The 27646-nt window shown below is 34.7% G+C and overlaps 1 protein-coding gene across 1 annotated transcript in view; it reads left to right on the top strand.

The window, feature by feature from the left end:
- SNTG2 (syntrophin gamma 2) overlaps nt 1–27646 on the top strand; it is a 193381-nt gene that overhangs the window by 132538 nt on the left and 33197 nt on the right. The window contains exons 12-14 of the mRNA XM_009275630.1: nt 7739–7855; nt 18808–18879; nt 23476–23685. Of these exons, the coding sequence (XP_009273905.1) occupies nt 7739–7855; nt 18808–18879; nt 23476–23685 (399 nt within the window). The remainder of the gene's footprint in view (nt 1–7738; nt 7856–18807; nt 18880–23475; nt 23686–27646) is intronic.

The following is a 27646-nucleotide window of genomic DNA, read 5'->3' as shown; positions in this document are numbered from 1 at the left end:
AACTTTATTTATATGGGAGGTCAGTTATGCAATTCCTAATGAAATTCTCTTGGTCTGCTTCAGAGATTTTTTTCTGGGACTTCAGGTCTTCCACTGAAAAAACCTACTCTAACAGAAGAAGGACCACTTTAAAGCACTTTGTTGTGGTTTAACCCCCCCCCCCACCAGTAGGATGAGGGAGAGAATTGGGGGAAAAAAAAAAGTAAAATTTGTGCGTTGAGATGAAGACAGTTTAATAGGACAGAAAAGGAAGGGAAAATAATAATAATAATAATAATAATAATAATAATAATAATGATGTTGATGATGATAAAAGAATATACAAAACAAGTGATGCACAATGCAGTTGCTCACCACCCGCCAACCGATGCCCAGCCAGTTCCCGAGCAGCAGTCACTGCCCCCCTGGCTGACTCCCCCCAGTTTATATACTGAGCATGACGTCACATGGTATGGAATGTCCCTTTGGCCAGTTTGGGTCAGCTGTCCTGGCTGTGCCACCTCCCAGCTTCTCGCTGGCAGGGCATGAGGCGCTGAAAAGTCCTTGACTAGTGTAAGCACTACTTAGCAGCAACTAAAACATCGGTGTGTTATCAACATTATTCTCATACTAAATCTAAAACACAGCACTGTGCCAGCTACTAGGAAGAAAATTAACTCTGTCCCAGCCAAAACCGGGGCACACTTAAACTTTTTAACCTCTAGTCAGTTAGCTAATATGTAGTGCCCCTGTGAGGTAAATAACTATCACTACTATACTGATTTTAAAGGCAAGCAAACTGAAAAAAAAAAAGTCAAGATATTTGCCAAACTCGGCAAAACAAATTATACGTAATAGAATACTGAAAACTGTGGTTGCATTTCTGACCATATTGAATGAAATCTCACTATGGTTTATAAAACAAGTACATTCACAGTACATTCATGGTATTCGTATGTCCCATTTTTTTGTGTAAATGAAATAGTTTATATTAGCTTAGTTTTTGAAGTTGTAAGACTTCAAAACATTGGATTCTAGAAACTCTATAGAATGTGTCAGACAAAGGAAACGTATTCCTATTTAAGGAAAAAATGTACAAAAGAGTATATTTAAGCAGTGTTTCTTACCCTAACATGTTGGCCACATCTTCCAGCGGTCAGCTGGGTCTTTGGTGTCTCTGGCAGTGAGTGGCACAAGGCAATTCTGTCTTTGGTGAAAAATCATGGTCTCTGATTAAGCTGTCTTCCTGAGCTTCCCTTGGCTGTTAGAATATTAAAAAAAAATATTAACAAATCTCCTTTATTCTCCTTTTATTTGTGTATTTCTGCCTTGTGGCTTGTGAGAAAGATTTGAGTATATAATTTTCTGCTGCTCTTCACAGCTTTTAGAACCTGTTGCTTTTCCATTCAGTATTACAGAACTGTGATTTCACTGGATTACTACTATGAGTAGTAATAAACCTTCTTCAGGATTATTCTCCAATTACAATTATGTTAACACATTTTTAAGCAGAATTATCATTTTATTGATTGGGGGATAACATGTAGAAGGAAACTGAGACTGAATTTTCAGACAGTTTTTTTCTTTGAGGACTCTTGCAGCGGCTATAGCAAACAGCTATAGTTTGAAAGGTTTTCTTATTTTATTTGGTGGGGAGGAGAATATCTTGTTAGGTGTATTTTATTGTTGTTTTCATATTGCTAAAGAATAAAGTACACATATAAGACAAAAAAAAATTGTGAAGGATCTGAGTTTTCCACTTTTATTTAGTTTGATTAGTTCGTGCTGCACAAATAGTGCTACTGATTTAGTGTAACATAAGAATGCATAACTAGTAAGGCAACTTACTGGTACCTATCCAACTTACTGGTACCTGTCTTCAAGAGTGAGTTTTGTGGTTTGGATCCTAACTTGAACAAGAAGGCTATAATGAGAAAAGGTGAGTGATATCAGCCCCAATATTCCCAACCTCCTTGTTAAAACAAGCAAACAAAGAGGAGAAACAATTATCACTACCCAAAAGGACTCGTAATCCAAATTTTGCACAGGCAGCCAATTGCTGCGCAGATACACAAATTCAGATACATATCTGTCGTCATAGTTCCCTTCAGATTAGTACAGACATGTTGCTATTTGTGGCATTCAAACTGTGCCCAGCTTGGACTTATAAATTTCATTCTTGAGCTGAAGCACATGAAACACTTGAGTGTCATCATTTCTAAGTTCCTCTGCAGTTTCATCTCTAAAACATTATGTTTTGAATAGTAGCCATTTGGACATAACCGAATACAATTGATGTACAATGGAAACCATTAATGTAATGCATCAAAGCTTCTAGCATTCCAAATTTTTTTTTTTTTTAGTTAATCATTATGTATGTGAGAGGACTACCTTTTTTTTTTTTACCCCAATATCTGTACTTTTCAAAACACACAGTCTACCACTTGCTTTGGAAAAGACTAAAATATTACTTAAGCTACCTCAAGATGTACTTCTCTGCTTTCTTAATTTTGTATTGTTCCGTTGTGCTTCATGGTATGACACTGGTTCTTAACTTGCAGGCCAAGCTGGCATCTGCGTCTGTTGTAGATTCTTATGCCACTTTAATTACATAAGTGTACCCATCTGTTCTGACATGTCATACATCAGAGATCTACTTGATTTTCTTTCTTCATTTCCCTCTGGAGTGTTTTGCATCATTTACTTTTCATAACTATTTAACTAAAAGTACTATACACAAAAGGTACTGATTGCTTTATTAAATGTAACACACATTAAGTTTCCTGTCATTGCAGCATCTACATGCTTTATTGCTGTAGGAAAACAATAAGTGCAAATAAGAACTTTCATTTATCTGCTATGATTGGATTACATTTTGTTAGTGACTTGTTTTATCTCCTCATAATGAGTGCCATTGCTCATTTTGTTCCTACAGAAACTTTTGGAAAGTGTATGAGAATATATTAGAAACTTAATAATACATCGATGATGTATGGGTAATTTTCCACACAGTTTCAGATAGCAGTCTCAAATCGATTATGCGGTATGGGAATAAAGTGGTGAAAGCAATGCTGAGAATGGGACAGTCTGTAGTGTTATGCCTTATGAGCACTCCTTAAAACTTCAAATGGCAGGTTTCAATCCAAATAACAGAACAGTTTTTATCCCGGGACTAATATTCCCACTGATGTACTGAGACCCAAATAAAATCTCAGTAGCCTACTTATGAACCACAAACAGCTTATTGAGTACCAACACTTGGTTGCTTCTGCTCCATACAGACTTTTGTTGAACTGAATAATTATTCTTTCTCCATTTCTGTGGTCTAAATGACCATTAAATAAACCAGTCAATAAGAAAGATGTGTGGAAAGAAAGTAAAAATATATTAGATTTTTTTAATAGCTCTATAAAAAGATGCATAATTTTATTATTTTTCCAATATATGCGCAAGTAAATCAAACACTGATTCTGATAAAGGAAATTCTTCTCTTTTCCTTCTTTACTTTTTTAAGGACTTTGTGTCTTTATAGGCAAGTATACATTTGGAATTCTCTTTTCTTTACGTTTTTTCCTCCCAAATATTTTTTCATTGATTTTCCTCTCTTTATATACTTGTATAGTGTGTTTCCTTTTGTTCTTTTCATTTTAATTTCATATTTTCTCCTGTTTCTTTATTTCTGGTCTTACTAAATTGATTTCTTTCTCCTCCTAAATGTCTTTTCCTCTTTCTCTTTCATATTCATTAGTACTTACTTTTTAGCTTGCTGTCAGGTTATCCCCAAACCATGCAAATGACAGTAATACAGGTCTAAACCCACTGAGCTCACCAGTTATCTTCCAGTAGCAATCTACCTAGCCTGACTATTGCTTCTTCTCCAAGAAAGTATCTCATTCAGTCTTTCATATCTGATAGAACAATCCGTATTTAAATCAACTCAATGCTTGCTTTTCTCCTAAATATACAAAAATGCTAAAACAAATGAACAAACAAAAAGCTTGTGTGTCTTCTAGCTGTACTATATTTCTCTTCCTAAATGTACATATGTACTGAAACTTCAATCAGTATTCCGCAGAGATACTCTTCTCCAAATTTTAAATTGATCTACAAATATGCTACTTGCTGAATTTTTTCACATCTTCATTAAAAAAAATGGAACAGGTTGATGTAGGCATTCATTTTATAGGTGTCTTTTAGAAAGTTCAGGAAATGTTGCAACGTTTTGTTTACTAGCACCTTTAATACTTAGGCAAGTGTTTCATGGTGCCAACACACAAACCATAATCTTGGGATTTAATAGACTTTTGAAAGCGTTTTTACTTTTTTTTTTTAATGACATTGAACTATTATATACTAGCTAGTTTTTCCAGATAAGTTTTTATTTTCTTTTGTAAGATACAAATCAGCAGACCCTTTTTTCTTATTTCTACTATGAGGTATATAATTGTTTCCTTGTTCCACAAATTATGTTGACAATGGAAAGCTAAGTAATGGTTTTAAAGAAAATGAAAATTGAAAAATTTTTAATCAGTTTCTGATATCTCTTGGGAATTATAATCAAATTTAGACAAAAAGGATCTAATTATAATCAAATTTAGAAACAAAAAGGATCTTCTTATATTTTTAAGGGTTCTAAGATTTTCTCTTTGCTTTGATGATCTATTATTTGGGGTTTTTTGTGATTGAAGTTCTTTTATCCTGGAACTGGAGTTTTTGTTAGTCACTTCAATCAAGGAGAGAAATGTTCAGTGCAATGTATTCAAAATGTAATTGAGGTATTGCGGTTTAGTTTTGTGTAGACTTTGATGAAGTGGAATGAATAGGTGACCTTATCACAATCCATATAGATCAAGAATGGTACTATAATGTTGTAATAATTCAGTGAGTAGAAAGACCATTCCCCAAAAATCTAGTCCAGTGAATGTGTTTTTGTATCATTTTTTTATTTTGTCTGAGGTTGAAAGAGATTTCAGCATACAGAACAGCTTAACATTGAGTTTATAGCTGTTAATAATTATAAAAATCTGTTTGTCACATGGAGAAGGGTATACTTCAAACCAAGTCTCTTGATTCTGATCTACCACAGGTAGACTGGTCACAGCATGGTGTGACTGCAATAAAAATAATAGTAATACAGTTCCATTTCAGTAAAACACTTAGAACACATGCCCAAAAAATATGTCTGCAGCTAATTAGAAAATGCAGTCTTGTGTTTGTAGCTAAATACATAGTCAAGAGAATTATCCAGAAGATTAAGTGGTACATTAAATCGAGGCTATAACATTTGGTGCTCCTGTCACATCTTGCAGCCTTAGATAAGAATACAATAGTGATAGGGCCTTCACGCAAATTCCATAAAATAAGTAAAGGAAATTATTCCCATTTCACAGATGGAAAACTTTGACATAAAGCACATTTTAATTGAAAAACAAATCTCATTTTACTTCAGTTAGAGAAATTCAGTGCCCTTTTTCTAAATTTAGAATTTTATTCAAAGCAAGTATGGTTGTCTTTTGCATTACTGTTGGTACTTAGGACCAATGCTTACAGGCCAACCTGTGGTTTCTGTCAACTAGATAAATCAAGTTTTTCCTGTCAATCACAGGAAATCACGTGTATTTTGAAGTGAAAACACAATCTTGACAAGTGGAATTCCAGTCTTCTAATACCATCCTGCCTGAGTTTCAACAAAGAACTTCATATTTTACTTCTTCTAATATATTAAATAAACATCTTTGGTTTGCAACAAGATATATAGTTACATTTCTCAGAATGTGCCATGTTTGCTTTAATAGATGATGTTTGATGAATGACCTGGGCAAGCTGCAGACTTTATCTGTGACTTCGTTTTGCCATTTGACATTGTGGATAATTCCAAAATTATTTGTTGAGTGCTGCTGTAAGAATAAATGGTGGTGATAATGATGATGAACGAAGAACATAATAGAGAGCCATATCATTTGCTTATCAATTTATCAATTTAATCAGTAAATTACTTTTTTAGTAAAAATTTTAATACTGTTACAGGTTAATAAATGGTGTCCATTTGCAAGTCAGCAAACATGACTTTATGAATGTAAAGGAGAATATTGTGTTGTTTTTGCCCTGTGATTTGGACATTATTCTTTTTGTCTGTATTATTTGATATTATATTACCATGCATAAACTCAATATATAATATAGTTTGTAGTAGATTTTCAACAATACTATAGTATATTTTGTTAAAGTAATGAAGTGTCTGAACATACTGTTTCTAAACCTTTGCTGACTACTATAGAAACAATGTTTTGGTGAGAGTTATTAAATTTACACAACAGCAAAGTGAGAATTGGAAAGGCTACTCTATTTATTGTGCTGTTTCTTAGCTCTCCTTAAAATGTTAATGCTGGAGCTCAGCAAAGGAGTAGAGAGAAGGATTGTCTGGCTCAACATATTGATTTATTATTTATTTCTGAATAAGTTGATTGGTAAGAGACATAATTGATACATTGAATAACAAAATTAGAAAACAATGTGTGAGTTTTTCATGATATAAGAGTATGATCATGCATCTATACTATTAGCTACTCCCTGTCCATTCTTTCCACCTTTGTGCTCTGTTGGTAATAACTACGGGTACGCACACTGGGCTTTCAATAGAAAAGCATTCCTCAGATCATCACATTTTTCCCAAATCTATCCATAGAACAAATGCTGAAGTTTTCATGCAAATTAATGAATGCCTTATTCAGGCTGTTTCCACTGACTTCCAGTAAAGCTCTGTGGCCTCAGTACATTCACAAGTGCTATGACATTTCTGCCCCTGTGTAACTCAACATTTTCCATAAGCGTAGCTTTAATCGAAAATGAACAAGCTTATCAGCAATAGCTGTATATTTAGATTGGTAGATCACTCTAGATTTGAGTACCTGTTTCAAGGGCAATATGTTCCTCTTAATGTATGCAAAATGAAGCCTAAAATGTTTACATTTGTTATTTTTGGTGGGTAACTACATTCATGATACTCTACTACCACACTATAGCATTATTCCTTTATAAATTTGCATTTACCTCAAAAAGGAAGCATGCAGTCTTACTTCTTAATTTTACTTTTTCTTAAAATTAATTTATCTGAAATACAAAGACATGTATTGCAATACTGTTAGAGCAAAGTAGTGTAACAACAGAATTTGACGTTTAATTATATGATAACAAATTGTCATGAGATAGTGTATATAAAAAAAGTATATAAACTCTGAAAGACAATCAGTGTGACAAAGACACTTTGTTAACAGTGGCAAACATGAGCATACAGAAAGCTGTTTGATTTCAGATAAATCTAGTGATTTGTTTAGATGTATTTCTTTAGAGTTTCATGTAACAGAAATTTCAGTATGTCCAAGTTTTGACTGTGCTATAGATAATGTAGGATCATGTTTTTTTAAAACAGCTGGCTGAACTATTTCAGTACACCTAGGTTTTCAGCTGGTTCAAGTGAGAGTCTGCTGAGACATATATAAGTGGCTTTTAAAATGGTGATTATTTCAGACAAGATTCAACCTATACTGTAAGTTTAAGTCTCTTCAAGGACTTCTGACACACTGGCATGATACCGTACACTTCAAGAGTATGGTAGTGGTGGGAAGGCAAATGTGAAGAAGGGGATGATGCATCCTATTCTAATATGACCAATCTTCCGTGTGGAAAGATTGACCTATTCAGATATATCTTATGCTCCACTGAAAACTAGAGCTTTGATTTCAATTATTTTCTTTTACAGGTCATACATATGGGATGGGTAAATGAGAGACTTGAAGGAACTGGTTCATCTCAGCTCTACAAATTCAAGTTTCTGGCATTGAAGGGTTCATCCTTCTACATTTTCAGCACTCCACCGGTAAAAAAATAATATTTTTGTGGCAGTTTCATTGTAAATGGAAACCTGTTTGTTATGTCTGGATTTGTTTTTCCTTATCAAGTGAAGTTGTCAGCTGAGATTTCAAAAGACGTTAAAGCCATAGATGCCACTGAATTTCAATAAGCTTTAGGTACTTAACCTCTTTTAAGGTCCTCTGAAAATCTTACTGTACCTGGATAATTCAAAGAATTCCTAATAGGGAGTACGTGTTTTACTTTTTAAAGTTGTTAAGTTCAGATTTTTCTCTGGTTGGTTAGGCCCAATATTTCTTACCTTATTTATTCTGAAGTATTTTGTAGACGTAATGAGTTGGTAGTTACTCTGTTTTCTTAAAGAGAAGATACATCATGAAACACACCATCCATACTATTAGTTGATACTTGTGGGTTTTGCACACAGGCAAGGGATTGAACTGTTACAGAGAATCCAATGCTAATTGTACAGTTTGAACAAATGACATCTTGCTTTGATAATTTACATAGCTAGTAACGAGAATTCTATTTCACAACAGATGACTTATCTAATACTTCTCTAAAAAAGTCTCATAAAAATTAATTTAAAAGAATGAAATGGAAATGAGCTGTAGAATTCTAAACTTTTTAAAAGTGACCCATACTTACCACATGGTATTGTTTTATCCTTTCTTTATTTTTTCTCCAGAGTGCCTTTGCTTTAAACAAATCAACAAGAATAAAATGTGAAATTAGAATGCAATTTCAGTTATACAACTTCCTTATGGTTTTGCTCAGAAGGTGGTCAGCCTCCCAGTTTCTTCAGCTGATCCAAAGAAAATCTGATCCTTTACATGTGTACCATCTGCAGTACCTTTGGGAAGTACATACTCTTTGAACCTTATATATGAACCTCAATGAGAAGCAATCAGTAACATTTTCTCTCTCTCTAGATTGAAATTCTAAATCCAATTATTTCTATTAACTTCAAGCATTTTTAAATGGCCAGTAGTATTCTTTTCAAAATGAGACAACACATCTGAGAGAAGTTTTTTTTTTCTCTCTAAAAAATTATTTGTTAATATGTTAAGTCAAGGAACTAAAATTTGATTCAATTACTACAACCCAATTAAAATGCAAAAACAATACAATTGTAATACTGTTAGAGCAAAGTAGTGTAACAACAGAATTTGACGTTTAATTATATGATAACAAATTGTCATGAGATAGTGTATATAAAAAAAGTATATAAACTCTGAAAGACAATCAGTGTGACAAAGACACTTTGTTAACAGTGGCAAACATGAGCATACAGAAAGCTGTTTGATTTCAGATAAATCTAGTGATTTGTTTAGATGTATTTCTTTAGAGTTTCATGTAACAGAAATTTCAGTATGTCCAAGTTTTGACTGTGCTATAGATAATGTAGGATCATGTTTTTTTAAAACAGCTGGCTGAACTATTTCAGTACACCTAGGTTTTCAGCTGGTTCAAGTGAGAGTCTGCTGAGACATATATAAGTGGCTTTTAAAATGGTGATTATTTCAGACAAGATTCAACCTATACTGTAAGTTTAAGTCTCTTCAAGGACTTCTGACACACTGGCATGATACCGTACACTTCAAGAGTATGGTAGTGGTGGGAAGGCAAATGTGAAGAAGGGGATGATGCATCCTATTCTAATATGACCAATCTTCCGTGTGGAAAGATTGACCTATTCAGATATATCTTATGCTCCACTGAAAACTAGAGCTTTGATTTCAATTATTTTCTTTTACAGGTCATACATATGGGATGGGTAAATGAGAGACTTGAAGGAACTGGTTCATCTCAGCTCTACAAATTCAAGTTTCTGGCATTGAAGGGTTCATCCTTCTACATTTTCAGCACTCCACCGGTAAAAAAATAATATTTTTGTGGCAGTTTCATTGTAAATGGAAACCTGTTTGTTATGTCTGGATTTGTTTTTCCTTATCAAGTGAAGTTGTCAGCTGAGATTTCAAAAGACGTTAAAGCCATAGATGCCACTGAATTTCAATAAGCTTTAGGTACTTAACCTCTTTTAAGGTCCTCTGAAAATCTTACTGTACCTGGATAATTCAAAGAATTCCTAATAGGGAGTACGTGTTTTACTTTTTAAAGTTGTTAAGTTCAGATTTTTCTCTGGTTGGTTAGGCCCAATATTTCTTACCTTATTTATTCTGAAGTATTTTGTAGACGTAATGAGTTGGTAGTTACTCTGTTTTCTTAAAGAGAAGATACATCATGAAACACACCATCCATACTATTAGTTGATACTTGTGGGTTTTGCACACAGGCAAGGGATTGAACTGTTACAGAGAATCCAATGCTAATTGTACAGTTTGAACAAATGACATCTTGCTTTGATAATTTACATAGCTAGTAACGAGAATTCTATTTCACAACAGATGACTTATCTAATACTTCTCTAAAAAAGTCTCATAAAAATTAATTTAAAAGAATGAAATGGAAATGAGCTGTAGAATTCTAAACTTTTTAAAAGTGACCCATACTTACCACATGGTATTGTTTTATCCTTTCTTTATTTTTTCTCCAGAGTGCCTTTGCTTTAAACAAATCAAAAAGAATAAAATGTGAAATTAGAATGCAATTTCAGTTATACAACTTCCTTATGGTTTTGCTCAGAAGGTGGTCAGCCTCCCAGTTTCTTCAGCTGATCCAAAGAAAATCTGATCCTTTACATGTGTACCATCTGCAGTACCTTTGGGAAGTACATACTCTTTGAACCTTATATATGAACCTCAATGAGAAGCAATCAGTAACATTTTCTCTCTCTCTAGATTGAAATTCTAAATCCAATTATTTCTATTAACTTCAAGCATTTTTAAATGGCCAGTAGTATTCTTTTCAAAATGAGACAACACATCTGAGAGAAGTTTTTTTTTTCTCTCTAAAAAATTATTTGTTAATATGTTAAGTCAAGGAACTAAAATTTGATTCAATTACTACAACCCAATTAAAATGCAAAAACAATACAAAAATATTAAAAAAATAAATAACATACCACATGAATAGTTTTCCTTTATAAATTTTAATTATTGTTTTGAGACCTGTTTTTGAAGAAATGTTTTTGAAATAACTAAAACTGTCCATCTACATGATACTAATTTGGGATAAACTACTTCATTTATCATGTTCAGCACTCTGCTAAGAACAGAGAAGTGAGGATGAATGTTTGGTAGTATTCATACCATGTTACTTGTAAGTATATACTATACTCTATTGTGTTTCTGCACAATTTTTTTGTAGAAACAGTGGCTTTGCAAAAAAATGAACAAAGGGGACCCCTTTGGTCAAGTGCTATGTCATCCCAGTAATCAGATACACCAGTAAGTGTTACAGAGCCTACAAATCATAAAACCTGTTGACCAGTTTTCTTGCTATTTAATCATTCAACAGATGTTTTATATCAGGGGAAAAAAATAAAACAGGAAATTGGCAGTTTCCAGAAGCCACCCACCTGGAGAATTCAAACCTGCATCTAAAACCTCACTTCAAAGATGATTATCAGTGTCCTGAGGGCACGTCCAGCCCTGACTGTCCCTGACCCTCTTCCCTGGGGCTTCCCCCACCTTTCCCGCAGCCCAGGACCCCATTGCAGCCACCCCCATGGCCATCAGCCCCTGCCTCAGCAACGCAGCAGGGCCAGTCTCCAGCTCCCCCACAGCCCTGTCCTGCCCAGCCATGGGCCCCAACGAGCCAGGCCCACCCACGGGCCCACATCCAGGCCCAGCCTCAGCCCGTCCATGTCCCCAGGGAGGTGCCTGGTGCCCAGAGCTTGGGTTGCCTCCAGTCCCCATGGCTGCCCTGCTCCTGGCTGGGGACATGTACTGAGTCTGGCTGGAATGGAGGTAACTTTCTTCATAGCAGCCCGTATGGCACTGGGTTTTGTATCTGTGACTAAAACAATGCTAACACACCAGTGATTTGGCTGTTGCTGAGCTTTGCTTGCACAGCATTTCTCTGTTTCTCACACTGCTCACCCCGGGGGTGGGCAAGAGGGTGGGAGGGGACACCGCCAGGACAGCTGATCCAGATAGGCCAAAAGGCATATTACATACCATAAAACATCATGCTCAGCAATAAAAAATGGGGATTTGGTCTTCAAAAGTAGCCATGACTTGGAGGCTGGCTGGGCATCGGTCTACTTGGAGCAGGCAGGGTGCAATTACCTTTGCATCACTTGTTTTTTTCCTCTTTCCATCACTTATTAAACTGCCTTTATTTTGACCCACGGGTTTTCTTGATTTTGCTTTTCCTATTCTCTCCCCCATCTCACTGTGGGGGGACGGGGAGTTAGAGAGAGGCTGTGTGGGTGCTTAGCTGTTGGACGGAGTCAACCCACTACAGGGCGATGGGATGGGTCCTGGCTGGCGAGGACTTTGCCCTGCCAGACCCTGGGGGAGCTCCCACGGCACCCAGGGAGCCACCAACCCATGCTGTGCCCTGACACTGGTCTGTGTCACATGTCCCAGCACTGTAGCTGGAAACACAGATCCCCTCACAAAGCCATGCATAGAGCTGTTTCACTATTTTTAGAGATATTTAATGGTACTGCTCTTACCATTACTCCCACTAACTTTTTTTTATTATATTAAGTGAAACATTAAAAAATGCATTGTTCTATCACAAAAATACAGATGTTTTAACTTGCTTGATCTTTAGAAGAGTTCAACGTGTTTTATTTCAGAGGTGTTTCTATGACGGTATTGCTTTTTGCATACTGAATCAATGTAGTGTATCAGTGTATCAACGTAGTGTGCACAGAGTAGATTACCTACAAGTTATACAGTTATCCTTAGTTGTAATGACCTTACCCAAACTTTACAACTGCTTGTAAAAGGATCTGGTGCAATTTCTACTCTTTTTCTACTTCATTGAGTGTAAAAGATGATAAGAATGTAAATACAGCTGCTAACTTTCGTAAGAATGGAAAACAGAGTTACCCATGGGCAAAAATAAAGAAAATTGTGGAAAAAATGTGGGTATTATAATATGAAAGAAATTACTATGGTAAGTAATATTCTATTTATAGTCCATTTCAACAGTATCTCAGATAGCATTTCCAAAAATGTAGATGCTTCACCATAGAAGTAAATATCAAGATTTGTGTGTGATTAACAGAGAATGGTCTTTCTGCATCCCTAAAGTGGCTTATCTGACTGCATTTAAGAAACATACAGATTTCATTTACAGATTGCTATATTAGAATTGTGACACATTTCTGAAAACTGCACATGTGAAAAACACCATTGCACAAATAGAAATTGTTCTTGTGTCAATGTTAATATACAAGCAGTCTTTTATTACATTCTAAAAACATCTAATAAATTTCTGTCAATTTTCAGATCTTGAAAAGGTTCTGAATTCATATCCTAGAACAATTGGAGAGACATTATTCAAAATTGTCACTCAAGAACAAACTATTTTTTATGTCATTGAAAATTTCCAGAAAAATGAAATGTTTTCGTTTTATGGAGTATGGGCTTTATGTAGGGGAGGATTGTACTGTTTGATTTTTTTATGTCTTAAAGTAGCCATATCTTTGTGCCTGTTGTGTTACCCTTAATTACAGAACTATCATTTTCAACATGATTAAAGAAATCACTAAAGTGGTTTATGTGAAGGCAGCTAGGCAATCACTGCATATGCTGCTTATAGTTTTAAGAAAAGGAATAAATACAAGAATAATGTGAAAGTAACAGAAATAGTTCCACCTTTGAAAAACATTATGGAGAAGAAAAGCTTGCATAATGTAATTAGCACATGAGCAGTGCTTTGAATGTTAGAGAGTACTGCTATGTAAGTTCTAAATACTTGTATTTGTAAAATACATTATACATAGTGTCAATGTAACATATTAGGACAGAGGTCGCAATGAGTTGGAGGGCATAGACTTGACCATGAATGCTTTTGGTGAACTTTCTAACTCTACACACAAGTCTCTCTTTATTTTGTTCTATTTGTTTTATTTATTTTGACTGCTATTTAGTGTGTGTTTTGTACCAACGAGTTTCAGTTGGTTTGGACATCTTTAGGCTTCTTATACTGCTATATCATAGTTTATCTCAAGAACGTTTCTTGATTTTTTTTTTCCTTTTTAATATCTTTTTAAAATTATACTTGGCTCATTTTTTCCATTGAAGAGTGAAGAGTTCCCTTCCCGTAATAAGTATTACAGCCACTTTGATCTTTTTCTTCCTTAATTTTTACTCTTTAATTCTTTTTTTCCATTGAAGAGTGAAGAGACCAGTGAAATGAATTACTCTTGACCAAAAGTATTTTAAGTACCCCAGCCACTTTGATCTTTTTCTTCCTTAATTTTTACTCTTTAAATTTATTCTTTTTTTTTTAAATATTTTGGGGGGCACTTGAGATTTCTAGAATCAGATTCAGTGTTCATAGAAAGTCAAAGAGTATGTTATGTTCCCTTTGACTTTAGTGAGTTTTGAAGTGTGATTCTCTTTTACATGCACCCCATATTTATTTCTCATGTCTAGTCAATCCTTCAGTGGTGATCTCTGAATAGGCACGAAAGTCTTTTATGCCTATTTTATAATTGCAGAATTCTCTTCTAGGGAGTAACTTTTTCAGTTTGTTGTTTGCTACATGTATGTGTCAAAATGAATTTAACTTTATTGTTTTCTCTTTATTTTAAATCATAACTTTTTAAAGAAAAATCAATGATTAACACACACATTTAAAGCTAAGTATATTTGGAATATGAGCCTGAACTGATGCTGAGATCGCTTGGTCTATCTAAGTAAAACTAATTCTGAGGAACTTACAGAAACTCATGCTGAAGTAAAAAGTACTTCTGCAACACTTAGCACTTTTGTAACTCTACCTACTTGTTTCAGTCTCTCATTATGGACTTAAAATTGTAACTTTAGGTTCCTATTTTTCTATCTGTGATCAGCTCAGTGTTATCTGTGAGTTTACAAATGTGTTATTTTACAATCTTTCTGAAGGACTTAATATAACTAAATATCTGCAAAACCAGGTATTCAAAACATCACATAATGCATTGAGTTAACTAAGGAGTTGGTCTTCTAACCTACTGATATTCATAAATTCATGTATTAGACAAACAAGAATTAAATGGGAAGCTCAGTGAATGCTAATTGGTACTTTCATGTATTTTGACACTATTTTTGACACTTTGTCAGAACTGAATTCATATGAATGAAAGTATGTCTCATTAAGTGACCCATTCTGAATATACCTTTTTTGAAACATTTTGTCAAATGCTTTACTAAAAAATAATTATGTTGTCATGCTAAAATAAACCCAAGAAATTGCAATGTATAGAATACCTACAGGAAAAATTCCAAGGGGAAATAACGAGAAAAACTTTTTTATTGCCTAAGGATCATATTTCAGTATCTCATTTATCTTAGTTACCAGTCATTACCCAGTTATTAAATGTGTGATGATGGATAAGCCTGCAATAAACTGAAACATCCTTTAAAGCAAATGAAGGATATTGCACTTTTTGTGAACTTTTCTGATTCTTTCCAGCTCTTCTCACTGACTAGCAGTATATGATCATTTGTGATTTTTTTTAAAGCAATGCAGTCTTTAACAATAGCATTTTAAACTTAGATAAACACTACGATAGTTCTGAGAAAACTATAAATAATGTCAGCTGTCTCTTTGGATTCTAGTATCCCTTTGTAGAATGTTTGTTTCCCCTCCTTAAAATCCCTCTCAACATGTCATTCGTGTTCTCCTGATGACCTTGCACACTATGATATTCAGACTGTTTCACTCTTGGCTTTAAGTACGGTAGCCTTTCTCTGACGTACACAGTAAAAGAAAATTTTGGCTTATATAGGTGCCAACAACAGTTATCATCATCACTAGCTGTCTCTGCTGAAAAAGTCGTAAGAGGTTACAGAGAGTGAAAGGATGAAAGAGGTGCACAGGATAATGGGGAGAAGACTGAAGTATTCAGAGTGAATTTAATGGCACAGCAGTGTCACCATTGTCCATGGTAGCATCATTAATAGCTGCAAAGAACCCCAACAGTTTAAATTAATCTTCAGGAATCACAATAAATGATACGAGCAAATGAAAGTTCAGTCATGTCTCAACAACTTTTAGTTTATAGCCTGTGTCACTAAATTCAGTTTCATAAACAGCAGATTAAGTTGGTGCTTAAGCTTTTATACCTTGTCTAGCCACTAATAGGAATGAAGCGTTCTCCTGCTTTTAACTGAGACTGAAAAGAATCTTTCCCTTTGAGAAATTAAAGAGCAAATAATGAACTAGCCACGATTCTAGGCTGTAAACCTTATTTTGTAAGAAGCATGAAGATCCCTTTTGAGGATCAACAGTAATGGGCCAAAACCTGTATTATTTAATTACTTTATTTTCAAAGCCATCAAAGTAAAAAATATTTCCCTGTAAATAAGGATTAAGCAAAGACCTGCAGTACTTGCTCTATGTGAGCATGTTTAAATGTATAATATTTCTTTATGAATAGGCTTTATAATTCCACAGTTTCAGTTGTTTCTAAACTTGTGTTATTGCTTACTCTTAGCAATAATTAAAAAGCAAAACTCAAATAAAATACTGAAAGGACCTTACTAGAAGGAAAAGAGTAACGGAAATCTAAAAATTAGAAATATATGACACTCAAACTTGCTACATTTTATGAAGTGATGGGAGGACAACTATAATATCTAAAATTGCTTTAATTTAATTTTCTAAAAAAGCTAACATTAGATGTAAATTTGACAAAGTACCTTTAAAGTAGTACTAAGTACTTTTAAAGGTAGCTATAGGTAGTGTTTTGAGCTTTAATTTATGATGAGACATTGCTCATAATAAAACAGAAAAAGTATATAACATGCTTTTACATATTCTACTGCATGCATTGTATTCAAGTGATGTTTGTCATTTCATTGTTAAAATATAAAAACTGTCAAATGGACAACCCTAGAATATAAGTCCCTTTATATCCTGAAAAGATATGGTGATAGAACCTCCTCTTCTAGAGGTCTTCAGTCCCATTTGCAATAGGTGATTCATCTCATCTGAATTTAGTCATCTAGAAGTTAAAGATCTAATCTACAGTTAGAGAAACTGGGAGAAAGCACTGCCTTTTCTTCTTTTTTTTTTTTCCCTTCTTTCCCAATATGGTGAAATTAAGATTAGATTATTACCAATTAGATTAAGTTGTTAAGATTAGATACTTCTGATGTCTAAATTTAGGTGGGATACTTTCCACACTAAGAAGAAAGAATTCAGGTAAATTCTGAAACTGCTTTGAAACACGTAGCTGTGAGGTCTGCTTATTAATAATGTTCATTAGTTTAAATTGGAATGGACATAAGAGCATATAAGATTAGAAAGAAACTAACACCAAGTTCACATTACTCCTCCAACAGCACTCTGAAATAACATTTAATAACCAGTAGAAGTCACATCAGTCTGCTCCTAAGTGTTGTAGTGGTTTGGATTTTCACCATTTTATTTTCATTTTGCTTAGTGGTTTAGAATTTATGAAGGCTTGGAAATTCAACTTAGAAATAAATTTTATAAAATCATGTTGATCTTCATGCAAAACATCAGGAACAAGATTGATTATTATAGGTGAACTATGTGCTATTGTGAATACAGAGAAAAAGAATCTGTTACTGAATTTCATAGTTTTTTCCTAGTTAAGTTACATCCACAGAAACCAGATGTTTTACAGCCAAATTTTTCTTTACCTAAATAATTTAATTTAATTTTTCTGCTTTCTTCCTTTTGGGAGGGGCACAGGAACAGGGCAAAGCTGCATCTGCCCTAGTATTTTAAAGTATCCAAGTTGCTATTAGAGTCACCAAAACACTTATTTCCATGTGCTAAAGCCTCAGAGTTACAATTTAGTCAAATTCTTCATATATCTATGCAGCCATTCCTGTGCATTCACCAAGAGCTAGGATTTTGCTGTGAAATACATAATCAAAATAATGTGTATTGCCCTTGTATTTTTCCTATGTATAGGTTCTTTTTTTTTTTCTTGAACTACATAGGCTAGGTACTGTTTTTAAAAGAAAACAGATTATCACATTATATCATGAACTAGAATTTAGGGAAAAACTTCAAATATCACTCTAACTGTCAAATTTTAACAGCCTGTCATGTCATCAGGATAAAGTAACAAAATCCAAAGAAAACAAAAAATATGTCTTTTCATATTCATTATTAACCACACAGCTGACATTCTTCTTAATTTCAAATATTACAGTCACATAGTCCTCTTCAGTTTTTAATATAAATATTAAGATATTGGTGCCCTAGTGTATGTAAACTCAAATCTGAATTTAGGAATGCATCTTGGTCTGTTGATTGTAAGATTTTTTTTAAATTAAGACACGAAGCTGAATGACTCTGGGTTTGAGACTCTGGGTTCCCTGTGTTAGCATGTTGGAGAATAAATAGGCTTATGTAACTCACCACAGAGATTACAAAGAGGTTTCCATCATACTGTAGTAATAATGGGGAAAAAATCAATGAAATAATTTAATACCTTTTAATTATAGTAAGACTCCTGTAGATGCTGTTTCTGTAAAAATTGAATGCTATTTGACAGTCTTTTCTAAATGCTGGATATTGCTGTTAGCATGTTGGAGAATAAATAGGCTTATGTAACTCACCACAGAGATTACAAAGAGGTTTCCATCATACTGTAGTAATAATGGGGAAAAAATCAATGAAATAATTTAATACCTTTTAATTATAGTAAGACTCCTGTAGATGCTGTTTCTGTAAAAATTGAATGCTATTTGACAGTCTTTTCTAAATGCTGGATATTGAATGTAGTAATGTGCCTATATTTAAAGCATTCAGTAGAATATTGATGGGTGAAATCTTTTTAATTTCTTTCATCTGTACATGATTTTAGAATAAAGAATGTGTTGTTAATATTTTCTTTTGATATTATAGGTAAGCACACTAGACTGGGTACGAGCTGAAAAAATCTATAACCTCTGTGAGGTTCTATTTAAAATTCATAAGGTAGGTTTCCTAATAATTACAATGATATTATTTAGTAAAGAAAGCTTGCTTTTTCCTCTTAATGATATGCACAAGTTAATCTTAACTAGCTGTAGCTAACATTCAAATAGTTTATCTGTTGTTAAAAAAAAACTATTTGTAATGGCTAGTGCATTAGCTATGCAAGTATAAGAGAATATAGTAAATGGATAAATCTCCAAGTGAGTAAGTTACTAAAACGCTTCCATGTTGAAGAAATTTTTCAGTATTGGAGCTGGTCATATGAAGTGCAGGTGAGACACACAGCTAAGCATAATGAAACTGGATATTGCTTTTTTCTTGGTGGCTCAGATTTTGAAGTGAATGTGATAAAGAATGCTTTTGCTGTAATTCTTGATTTATATAAAAATACTTTAATTTCAGTAATTAGAAGTATAAAATTATGTCCTTTTTAGATCATGTGTAATTTGCAAATATTATAGTAGGTTTTACCTTACAAAGGGCAACATGGTGCATTTGTGTACCATAGAACTCTTCATTTTTTTCCACGACCTAGACACAGTGTCATGTTTTCTGTTTAGCTTGTCCCAAGCAAGGATTTTGGGCAAAACCTTAGCAGTCTGTTTAAATAATTGACTTACAGAAGATATTTTCTAATAAGTTGCATTAGATAGATTAATTTACTTCTCTGCCAGCTAATCAAAAACTGCTTTGCAGGTGAGGTAAGGCTAGATGAGAGCCTACTGGACTAAGAGAGTGAAAACAAACATATTATCGGGGGAAAAAACAAAAAGATCAGTCTTTTCAGATAAAACGTTGTTTCACTGAAAAATCACAAATGAGCTTTAGTTCTCACCAACTGCTGTCCTCTCTGCTTTTCGTCCTTTGACCATGTACTAATGGTATGGAGAAGGAAGGTTGTTGCTCTGTTACCTGTACAGATCCTTGACTTAACATTGCACCAAAGGAGAACTGCTTAAGTTTTTTTTTTGTTGTTTTTTTTCTGATGCAACACAGTTATTCAGGACAATTTACAGAAGAAAGAGTGAAAAGAAGAGAACAAAAATTCATAGACCTGACAATAACACTCCATTCCCCTTTACTGTCCTGTTCAGCATAGAGGGAAGTTCTCCGCAGCACTAAATGACCAAATTCTTCAAAGAATTGGGATGGCAGGGAGTTTCCATGTCCTGACTGCTCAAACTGCTTGTCCCAAACAGACTTTCAACAACATAGGCATGTTTCCTACACCAATTTTGTTGACTGAGATTTAAAAAAAAAAAAAAGATAAATTGAAAACATTATGAAGTTACAACCAACAGAGCAAGGAGCACACAGAACTTGACAGAAATCGAGAAAAAACAGCTCTCAAACATGAGCTGACATCTACATTTTACAGAGGTGTCAGTTCCGTTAAGTGGCTGCTAAAAGAGCTTCTGCTGATGTCAGCTGTCAGTTTTGCAGCCCATCATTGCCTGTTTTTTCTGTGTTGTAAGCCTGCTGTCAGTGGGCAGGGGAGGAAGGTTCCCTTCCCTGGCAAAAGTGGGGAGAGGGTCTTGGGCAGTGTCATGCCAGGAAAATAGGAATCCTGGAGTTCGGGACTTGAGCTCAGCTCCACAGCGCAGGCTGCAGGAGCACAGCCATATTTTTGTGGGCATAGCATTATTTTAATGTGACCATGTCTCCAGCTGGGTACATGTGGGCAACTTCAGGTCCTGCCCATCATTGAGACAGCAGCAAAGAGCAGAGGCTCTGTCCCAGCTTATTTGTTCTGTCTCCTTAATCTTTTTTTAAATTTACTTTTTCCTTATAAATAAGTCAGGCAGCAATTAAATATATACTTAGTTTGCCTTTTGAAAAGATTTTGCTATGGTTTGGGTTTTGTTTTTTTCTCCTTGAAATGTTACTACTGATTTGAAACTCAGTCCTTCCTTGAATATTCTGGTAATTTCAAGGACAATCTATCCTTAAAGCAAAGTCTGTGATACTTTTTCATTAAGAAAAAGAAGTGTGACATAAACTACCCAAGATTCAACTCTTTAATGTTCTTGAAGTTTTAATAAATGAATGCTTAATCGCCAGTCTTCATGAATACATTCGCTAAAGTGCAAAAGCTCAAATTCAACACTTTAACCTCTTTTCTGTTGATTCTTTGGTATAAATGACAATAAGCCAAACTGAGCAAATCCAAAAAGATAGCAAAAGATCATAACAGATTAAGGTTTCTACATTGCAGACTGAAAGATGGAGTTTATGTTGTAAAAACTGCCATTTAGGGAGGGTGTTCTTAAGGATTTTCAGAAGCTGGTTAGAACTAGTGCAAAGCTGTGGTGGAGAGTGCTACTGTATCTTCTCACGAAAGATGGATTTTAAGGCGAGGTGCACTTGTTACCTAATTGTAAGCTTCTCATCTGTGTTTATTATGACACAAGAGTTAAACATGGAAAATAAGAATCCAATATGGAAATTGCATTTCAAAACAAAATGTTTGCTATATTTTAGATTTGTGTGTGTGTATACATACAAACATATAAATACACACTTGCATACACAAACATGCAAATACAACTATGTGAATTAAAATTCATCAATCTATCACATACTTGCATATTCATGGACATTTAGTGGTAACAACCAGATGATTGAAAATGTGATCTCTTTTATCTCATGTGTTTCTTCCTATACCTTGCCTCATACCTCATATTTACTGGAACTGTTACTGAAAACATGTATTTTTCAGGGGTGAGAATATTAGATGCATTTTTAAATGCCACCTGTCTTAAGAACATTTTATTTTCTTTTATTGCCTGGTATTTTCACACGTCGCATTTTCACATACAAAGTAAAAAATATTAATATAGTAGTCCATAAGCCAGGATGAGCAATACTGAGTCTTGAAGCAGATGTAGGTGTAATACCTGTTGCTCCATGGCTGCTGATCTGAACACCAGATGATCCACAGGTATTTTGTTCAGCTTCCTTTTCACCAGTCCAAAGGAGCATCATAAAATAACTTTGAACTTCCTCAAGACTGTTCTCACCTTGGGTAGCTGTGTACCCTGGTGGCATTATGTGCTGCTTCTGAGGTGCCCCACAAAACATCCGTAGCTTAGCAGACTAGACGAGTAAATTGCATAAGGTTACATTTGCCAGCTTTATGTTATTCATTAATTCACCAGCACAAGCAAAATTTTCAGTTCCCATCTGAGTATTTTCATCCTATTTGTGAATATGAGAGCAGTACACAGAGGAAGATGTGCTAGCAGAGCATTTGTTTCCTCTGCTTTTCATTACTATAAAGTGGATCTTCACTGCTGTCCTGGGAGGGCAGTTGTGTGTGCCTCTAGAACAGGAGGGATGCAAGGCCCTGAACATTTAAGCATTTATTTTACATGTATCGGAATATTTTACATTGCATTTGGATGCTCGAATTCCAGTTGTTTGTTTGTTTCCATGTGCATGGGGTTTCAACTATAGCCTCAATAGGCTATGATGAACTATTAAAGGTTCTGGAAAAATAAATTCTACATCTTTGTAAGGCTTCTCCTGACGACAAGATTCTGGGACATGGGTACCACTGCAAAGCTGCATTCTGGTCTTTTCAAAGCCACCTAAGTGCAGTCAAACATGACTGCTTTTACCTCAGAACTGCTTGATTAGAGTCAAGTCTCCTAAACCTAACCTGGAGTGCTAGAGAAAGAAAATTCTGTTTACAGGTGACTTTAGAAGATAAGAAATAACATTTTCTTTGCAAATTGCTTTTTTTGTTCTCTCACTCTTTTCTGCCCCATGCCATCATAGAGAAATAGAGATAGGAAAGGGCCCTACCTGATAAATAGAAATTTTTAAAAATGCGTAATTTGGAAATTCAGTCAGTGAAAGTACTCAGATGTATAAGCAGTAGCTTTTTTATTTATTTTTCTTTTTGTCTATATTTATGCTAATCAATGAAGTCTTGAAAGATTAGGGAAGTTTCTTGTAAGAATTTGTTTTCATTTACAAAACATTCTGTTACAGGGATATTTTTTATTATGAAAGACTAATGTGAAGTTTCTCTTCTTCGTCTTGAAGGTGATGGCAGGATCTCACTTCACTCCCCTTGTAGTTGCAGAGCAGCATTGGCAGCTATTAGGGGACATTTGAAAGCTCACGTCATTTCCAGAATTAGCCCTTGGGTGCTTGATAAATTACTGCATTCCTTGGTGTTTAGCACATTGGAACCCAATTAGAACAGAGTAGTTATATTCTCCTGTAAAGCTGGTACACAGCTCTTGAATTGTATTCAAACAATGCAGGGATTTCCTTCCTTTTCACTGTAAACAACATATTGCTACAAACTCCTTTTAAATTATGTATGTATTGCTTAGGTAACTTTGACAGTATTTTGGAACTGCAGAAGTAGCTCAGATTACAATGATACAGTGAAGCAAAGTGAGTAAGAAGCAAAGAGAGAAGTTGCCTTTGAAATTATTACTTAATTCTCATAACATTTCTTCAAGGTAATTATTAACATAATGACATAACATATCCAAGTACCTATCACTTACAGAAGACAATGTCGCGTTAACTGTTTGTTTTTGCTAGATGAAGAATCACATACTGAAACATGTCTTTCAGCTCTGGCTTGCTGATGATTGCTGGCTACAAGCAAACTTGTATTTAGGTATTCATCAGGACTTTGATCTTGAAGACCAGAGGCCATATTGTTTCAGTGTTATGGTTGGACATGGCAAGAGTCATTATTTCAATGTAGAGCTGGGCAGCGAGTTGGCGGTGTGGGAGAAATCATTTCAAAGAGCGATTTTCCTGGAAGTTCAAAGAACAGGGGTAAGTAATGAATAATTTAAATCCTGGAGCCATTTCATCAGTAAAATAAGTATAACAAATTTTTAGATAATTTGTATGTTTAATAATTGCATCAGATTGATGTGCTCCATGACTAAGGATCTGAGTACACTTTAATACACTGAAGGCTTCTGAAAGCTTCATCATCACATCAATATTTGTATAACAATGACTATATAATAACAGTCTGTGAGCGTGTTATGACAGTTTGAAAATTGGAAGTTGACCTTGATTATAACAAACTGGAAATGAATACATTTGACCACTGGAAAACAATTTCTGTAGAGATTCTTTAGTCCACCTTGAACATTTTCTTCCAGAAAGCTTATTTTCCACTCACGTAAGGTAAATTTGTTATGTTTTACATTATGGTTCTGATTTCAAAGAAGAAATATTTTGCTCTTACATTGTTAATTGTAAATTGGGATTGTCCTTGTTAACATTGGAAGAGTTTGAAGACTTAGCATAAAAGTGAGAGGAAAGTTTATGATAGTCTTAAATCCTCAAAATTAAACAGCAGATAATCACTTTCTACTGGGTCATAAAATTCTCTCAGGTCAATTATTTTCTCAGATCTGAGGGTGCACTTCCCATTAGGTGGTTTTAAATTTAAGATAAAGATTCCTGGTACAGTTGTCTAAATGTGGGTGTCTGTTAGCACTGTGGTCACTAAACTCCCATTAGAATCAGTGAGTGGAGTCCAAAGAATGATTGTGCTTATACGAAAGCAGATACTTTCTTCTAAAGGAGATATTTTATGGTAAGAAGACAGAGAAGATAAATTGATTTTGATTTAAGTTGCCACTTAAAGAACCTCTATACTGTTACATAAACAAGTTATTTGCTGAATATCTAGATCCATGCTCCTAAGTGAACTGGACCAGTGGTACGGGAATGTATGGATTAAAAGTATAGGCCTTCTCCAATTAAAAACATATTTACACGGTTACACAAATGCAAGCTTGGTCTGGTATGTTCGGGTTTGCAGGGACCTCCTAAAGATGTTTACAATAGCAAGAGCACTGCATCACAGCATTGCATTAGCACAGCTTGCAAGGAGCAGGAGTCCTTGCATCAGCTCCCCTAAATTTCCAGATCTCTGGGATTCTAACGAGGTTGCAGGTGCTTGCTGAGAACCGTTCCAATTGTCTCTTCAGACTGATGAGGTAACAAAAAAGACTTTGTAATGGTGATGCTGTTGCTCCTGCACTTCTGAGAAGGAATGCAGTTCTTCAGAAAAAAGTTAATTCTTCCTGAAAAATTGCTGGGCATCAAGCAGGGATTAATAATTCATACTGAGTGTGCATAAAATATTTTCTCACATGAACTGTTCAAGAAATTGTGATACAACTGTTTGACAAACCATTCAATGATCCTATTTATTATCCATATAAAAAGCAGATAATATATAGTTAAAATTAAGTATAACAAGGGTGGAGATTAGCTCGTTCTGTAGCTGATTCGATTTCTGAAGTATTTATTGTTAAATCTCAAAACTTGTTCTTTTACAACCTATCAATCTTGAAATTAAGGGATAATTCTTTGCTTGTGCAATGATTTTTTGTCATTTGAATCCAACAATCTTCTAGATTGATATCACACAAAAGACATTAATATTTCTTCCAACTGTGGTTTAACCTATCTGAAACCTCCAGGAGAGGCATTTAATTAAAATCCTGATTGCAGTGCTTAAGTCTTCATATGTGTGTTCCCATATCTTAATTTTCTCTCACTCAGTTGCATACATTCAGGTTTGTTGTAAACCACTATATAAGTAGGATGCAAAGCACTGCGGTCACTCTCCAGCAGTGAAAAATCTTTTGACTCCACTATTTTCTTTCTTCCTTCAAAACATAAATGCTGCTTCGAATGTCCTCCTTTTCAGAGGGGTATCAAGAGCAGCATGAATGAGGTGCAACTTAACATTATATAGACTATTTCAAGCCATAGAAAAAGAATTGGCATTTCAGTATCCAGAAAATTGAAGGTTGTCACCGGTAGGTTAGATTGTCCATAAAAATTCTTTCTTTTGGAGAAGGACCATAATTGCAGATGGAAATTCATTTTTATTCATAAATGATTGGGCACAATTCATGGCAGGTGTTGGATTGCACTGTGTCATTTCAGCCATTCTTATTTAAATGTGGCTTGGTTCTGTTTACTGTTGAGGGTCATTAGGATCTTGTCTTTGACAGAGTTGTTGTTAACCTTATCCTCTACATGTTCTTTATGTTTGGTGTTTCTATAAGAAGAGTTGTATTTCTGAGAAGATTCTGTCCTTACACAGTTTATGAAAAGAAATATTGAGGTGCAATGGTACGTTCAAAGGTGCTTTTGAATTTTGTACTGTCCATGTTGTGTGATTTTTTTATACATTTCTTCTGAAAATGGCAGCTGTGTTAAATGACAGAAACAATGCAATAAAGCAGGAAGAAATCCCTCTCACAATATCGTTCCCCTATAGCTTTAAGCTATCTTAAAGCCATATTTCAAGCTGCTAATGCTTACAAAAAGGAGTCTACCAAGAAACTGTGAAATTCAGTGATCCTGATATAATGAATATATTTACAAACAATTATAGCAAGCAAACTTATGTTAAATCCATGTGCTAGAAACATCTATGTTTTCTTCTTGTAAAAATATTGTAGTCGCTGATGGCATAATTTGGACAGATGGGGGCAGTAAAAATGCAATAGAAGTAGGGCAGGAAGGCAGCTGAAAGGCAGAAAAAGTGCTGCTAAAAAGTATTTCCATGAGGTTGGTAATAAAAGTTAGCATTGCAATGGAGGAAGATAGGCAGTGAAGTCCTCTCAATCATAACTAGAAGTTCATTCATCTCCTACAAATCTCAGCAAGCCTCTCTGTCTCACCTGGAACATCCTAAACAGTGCAAGACCAATTAATGATGCTCAGATGAAGTAATTTTTCTTTTTTTTTTTTTTTTAAGTTTTTTACAGTGTGGACAGTCTTCAAAAACAAAAGGCTAGCACTTTTTCCAGATCTCTTACTAATTCTTTGACCCTTCAGGGTAGTCTTGTCAGTACTGCGGGATTTTCCAATGTTGTCTTTTATAAGTTACTTTCTCAGTATTCTTCCCTCTCCTCAAACTGTTCTCTCCAAAGGAAATTATCTTGACTCATCTGAGTCTTGGTTTGATTGTTAAAATAATGCAGAAACATCTTGATGGGATGATTTGGATCTTTGGGGTCTTCAGTCTTCTTCCACAGAAGGGCAGAGAAGGATATTGCAGTAGTATTTGGTAGTGGACAGAGGAAAGAGTGACAGTAACACATTTTATGGTCAGCTGTTGAAAAGTTGGGTTAACTGTTTTGGCATCTTAAAACTTTGTACTTATTACATGGATGGCAGAAGACAGAGAAGAGGAATCTGCTTCATGAGATGGAAGAGGTCTCAGAAGACTGAAAAAAACATGCAGGGGGAAAATCGTCTGCTGCAGTGTCGCTGAAATACCTGCAGTTGGTGTATATAGTGAGGAGACATGGTTACATACTCTCCTCATTTATCTAGCAACTTTTAAACATGAAAGAAAGTTTTCCCTTCATGCTTCCAGCTGTGATACAGATGCGGCAAGCTCTTTTGAATCCTCACGCAGCTGAATGACCTAGTTTCATTAAACCATTTACTTTGGTTGGACAAAAAAAGTTGTTTAATATGAGTTACTGCAAAAATTAAAATAGGTCAGAAGTTGGACTCCACTCAATCATAACAGAATAATCAAGAAGTTTTGCTGCATGGTTATTTTTTGTGCTTAAAGGTAAGTACTTCTAGCAAACTTCTTTCCGTTTTGTTCTGTAACTCAATGACTGATCTTGACAGACAAATAAACCCTGGAAATAAAAATATAATATATATTTGTTGAGGACAAGGATATGAATGTATTGTGCTAAGAGAAATGTTAGCAGTAAAATTCATGTTCCTGGAA

Source organism: Aptenodytes forsteri, unplaced genomic scaffold (assembly GCF_000699145.1).
Source record: "Aptenodytes forsteri isolate BGI_AS27 unplaced genomic scaffold, ASM69914v1 Scaffold94, whole genome shotgun sequence".
NCBI lineage: Eukaryota > Metazoa > Chordata > Aves > Sphenisciformes > Spheniscidae > Aptenodytes > Aptenodytes forsteri.
This window is presented reverse-complemented; position numbering and strand designations above follow the sequence as displayed.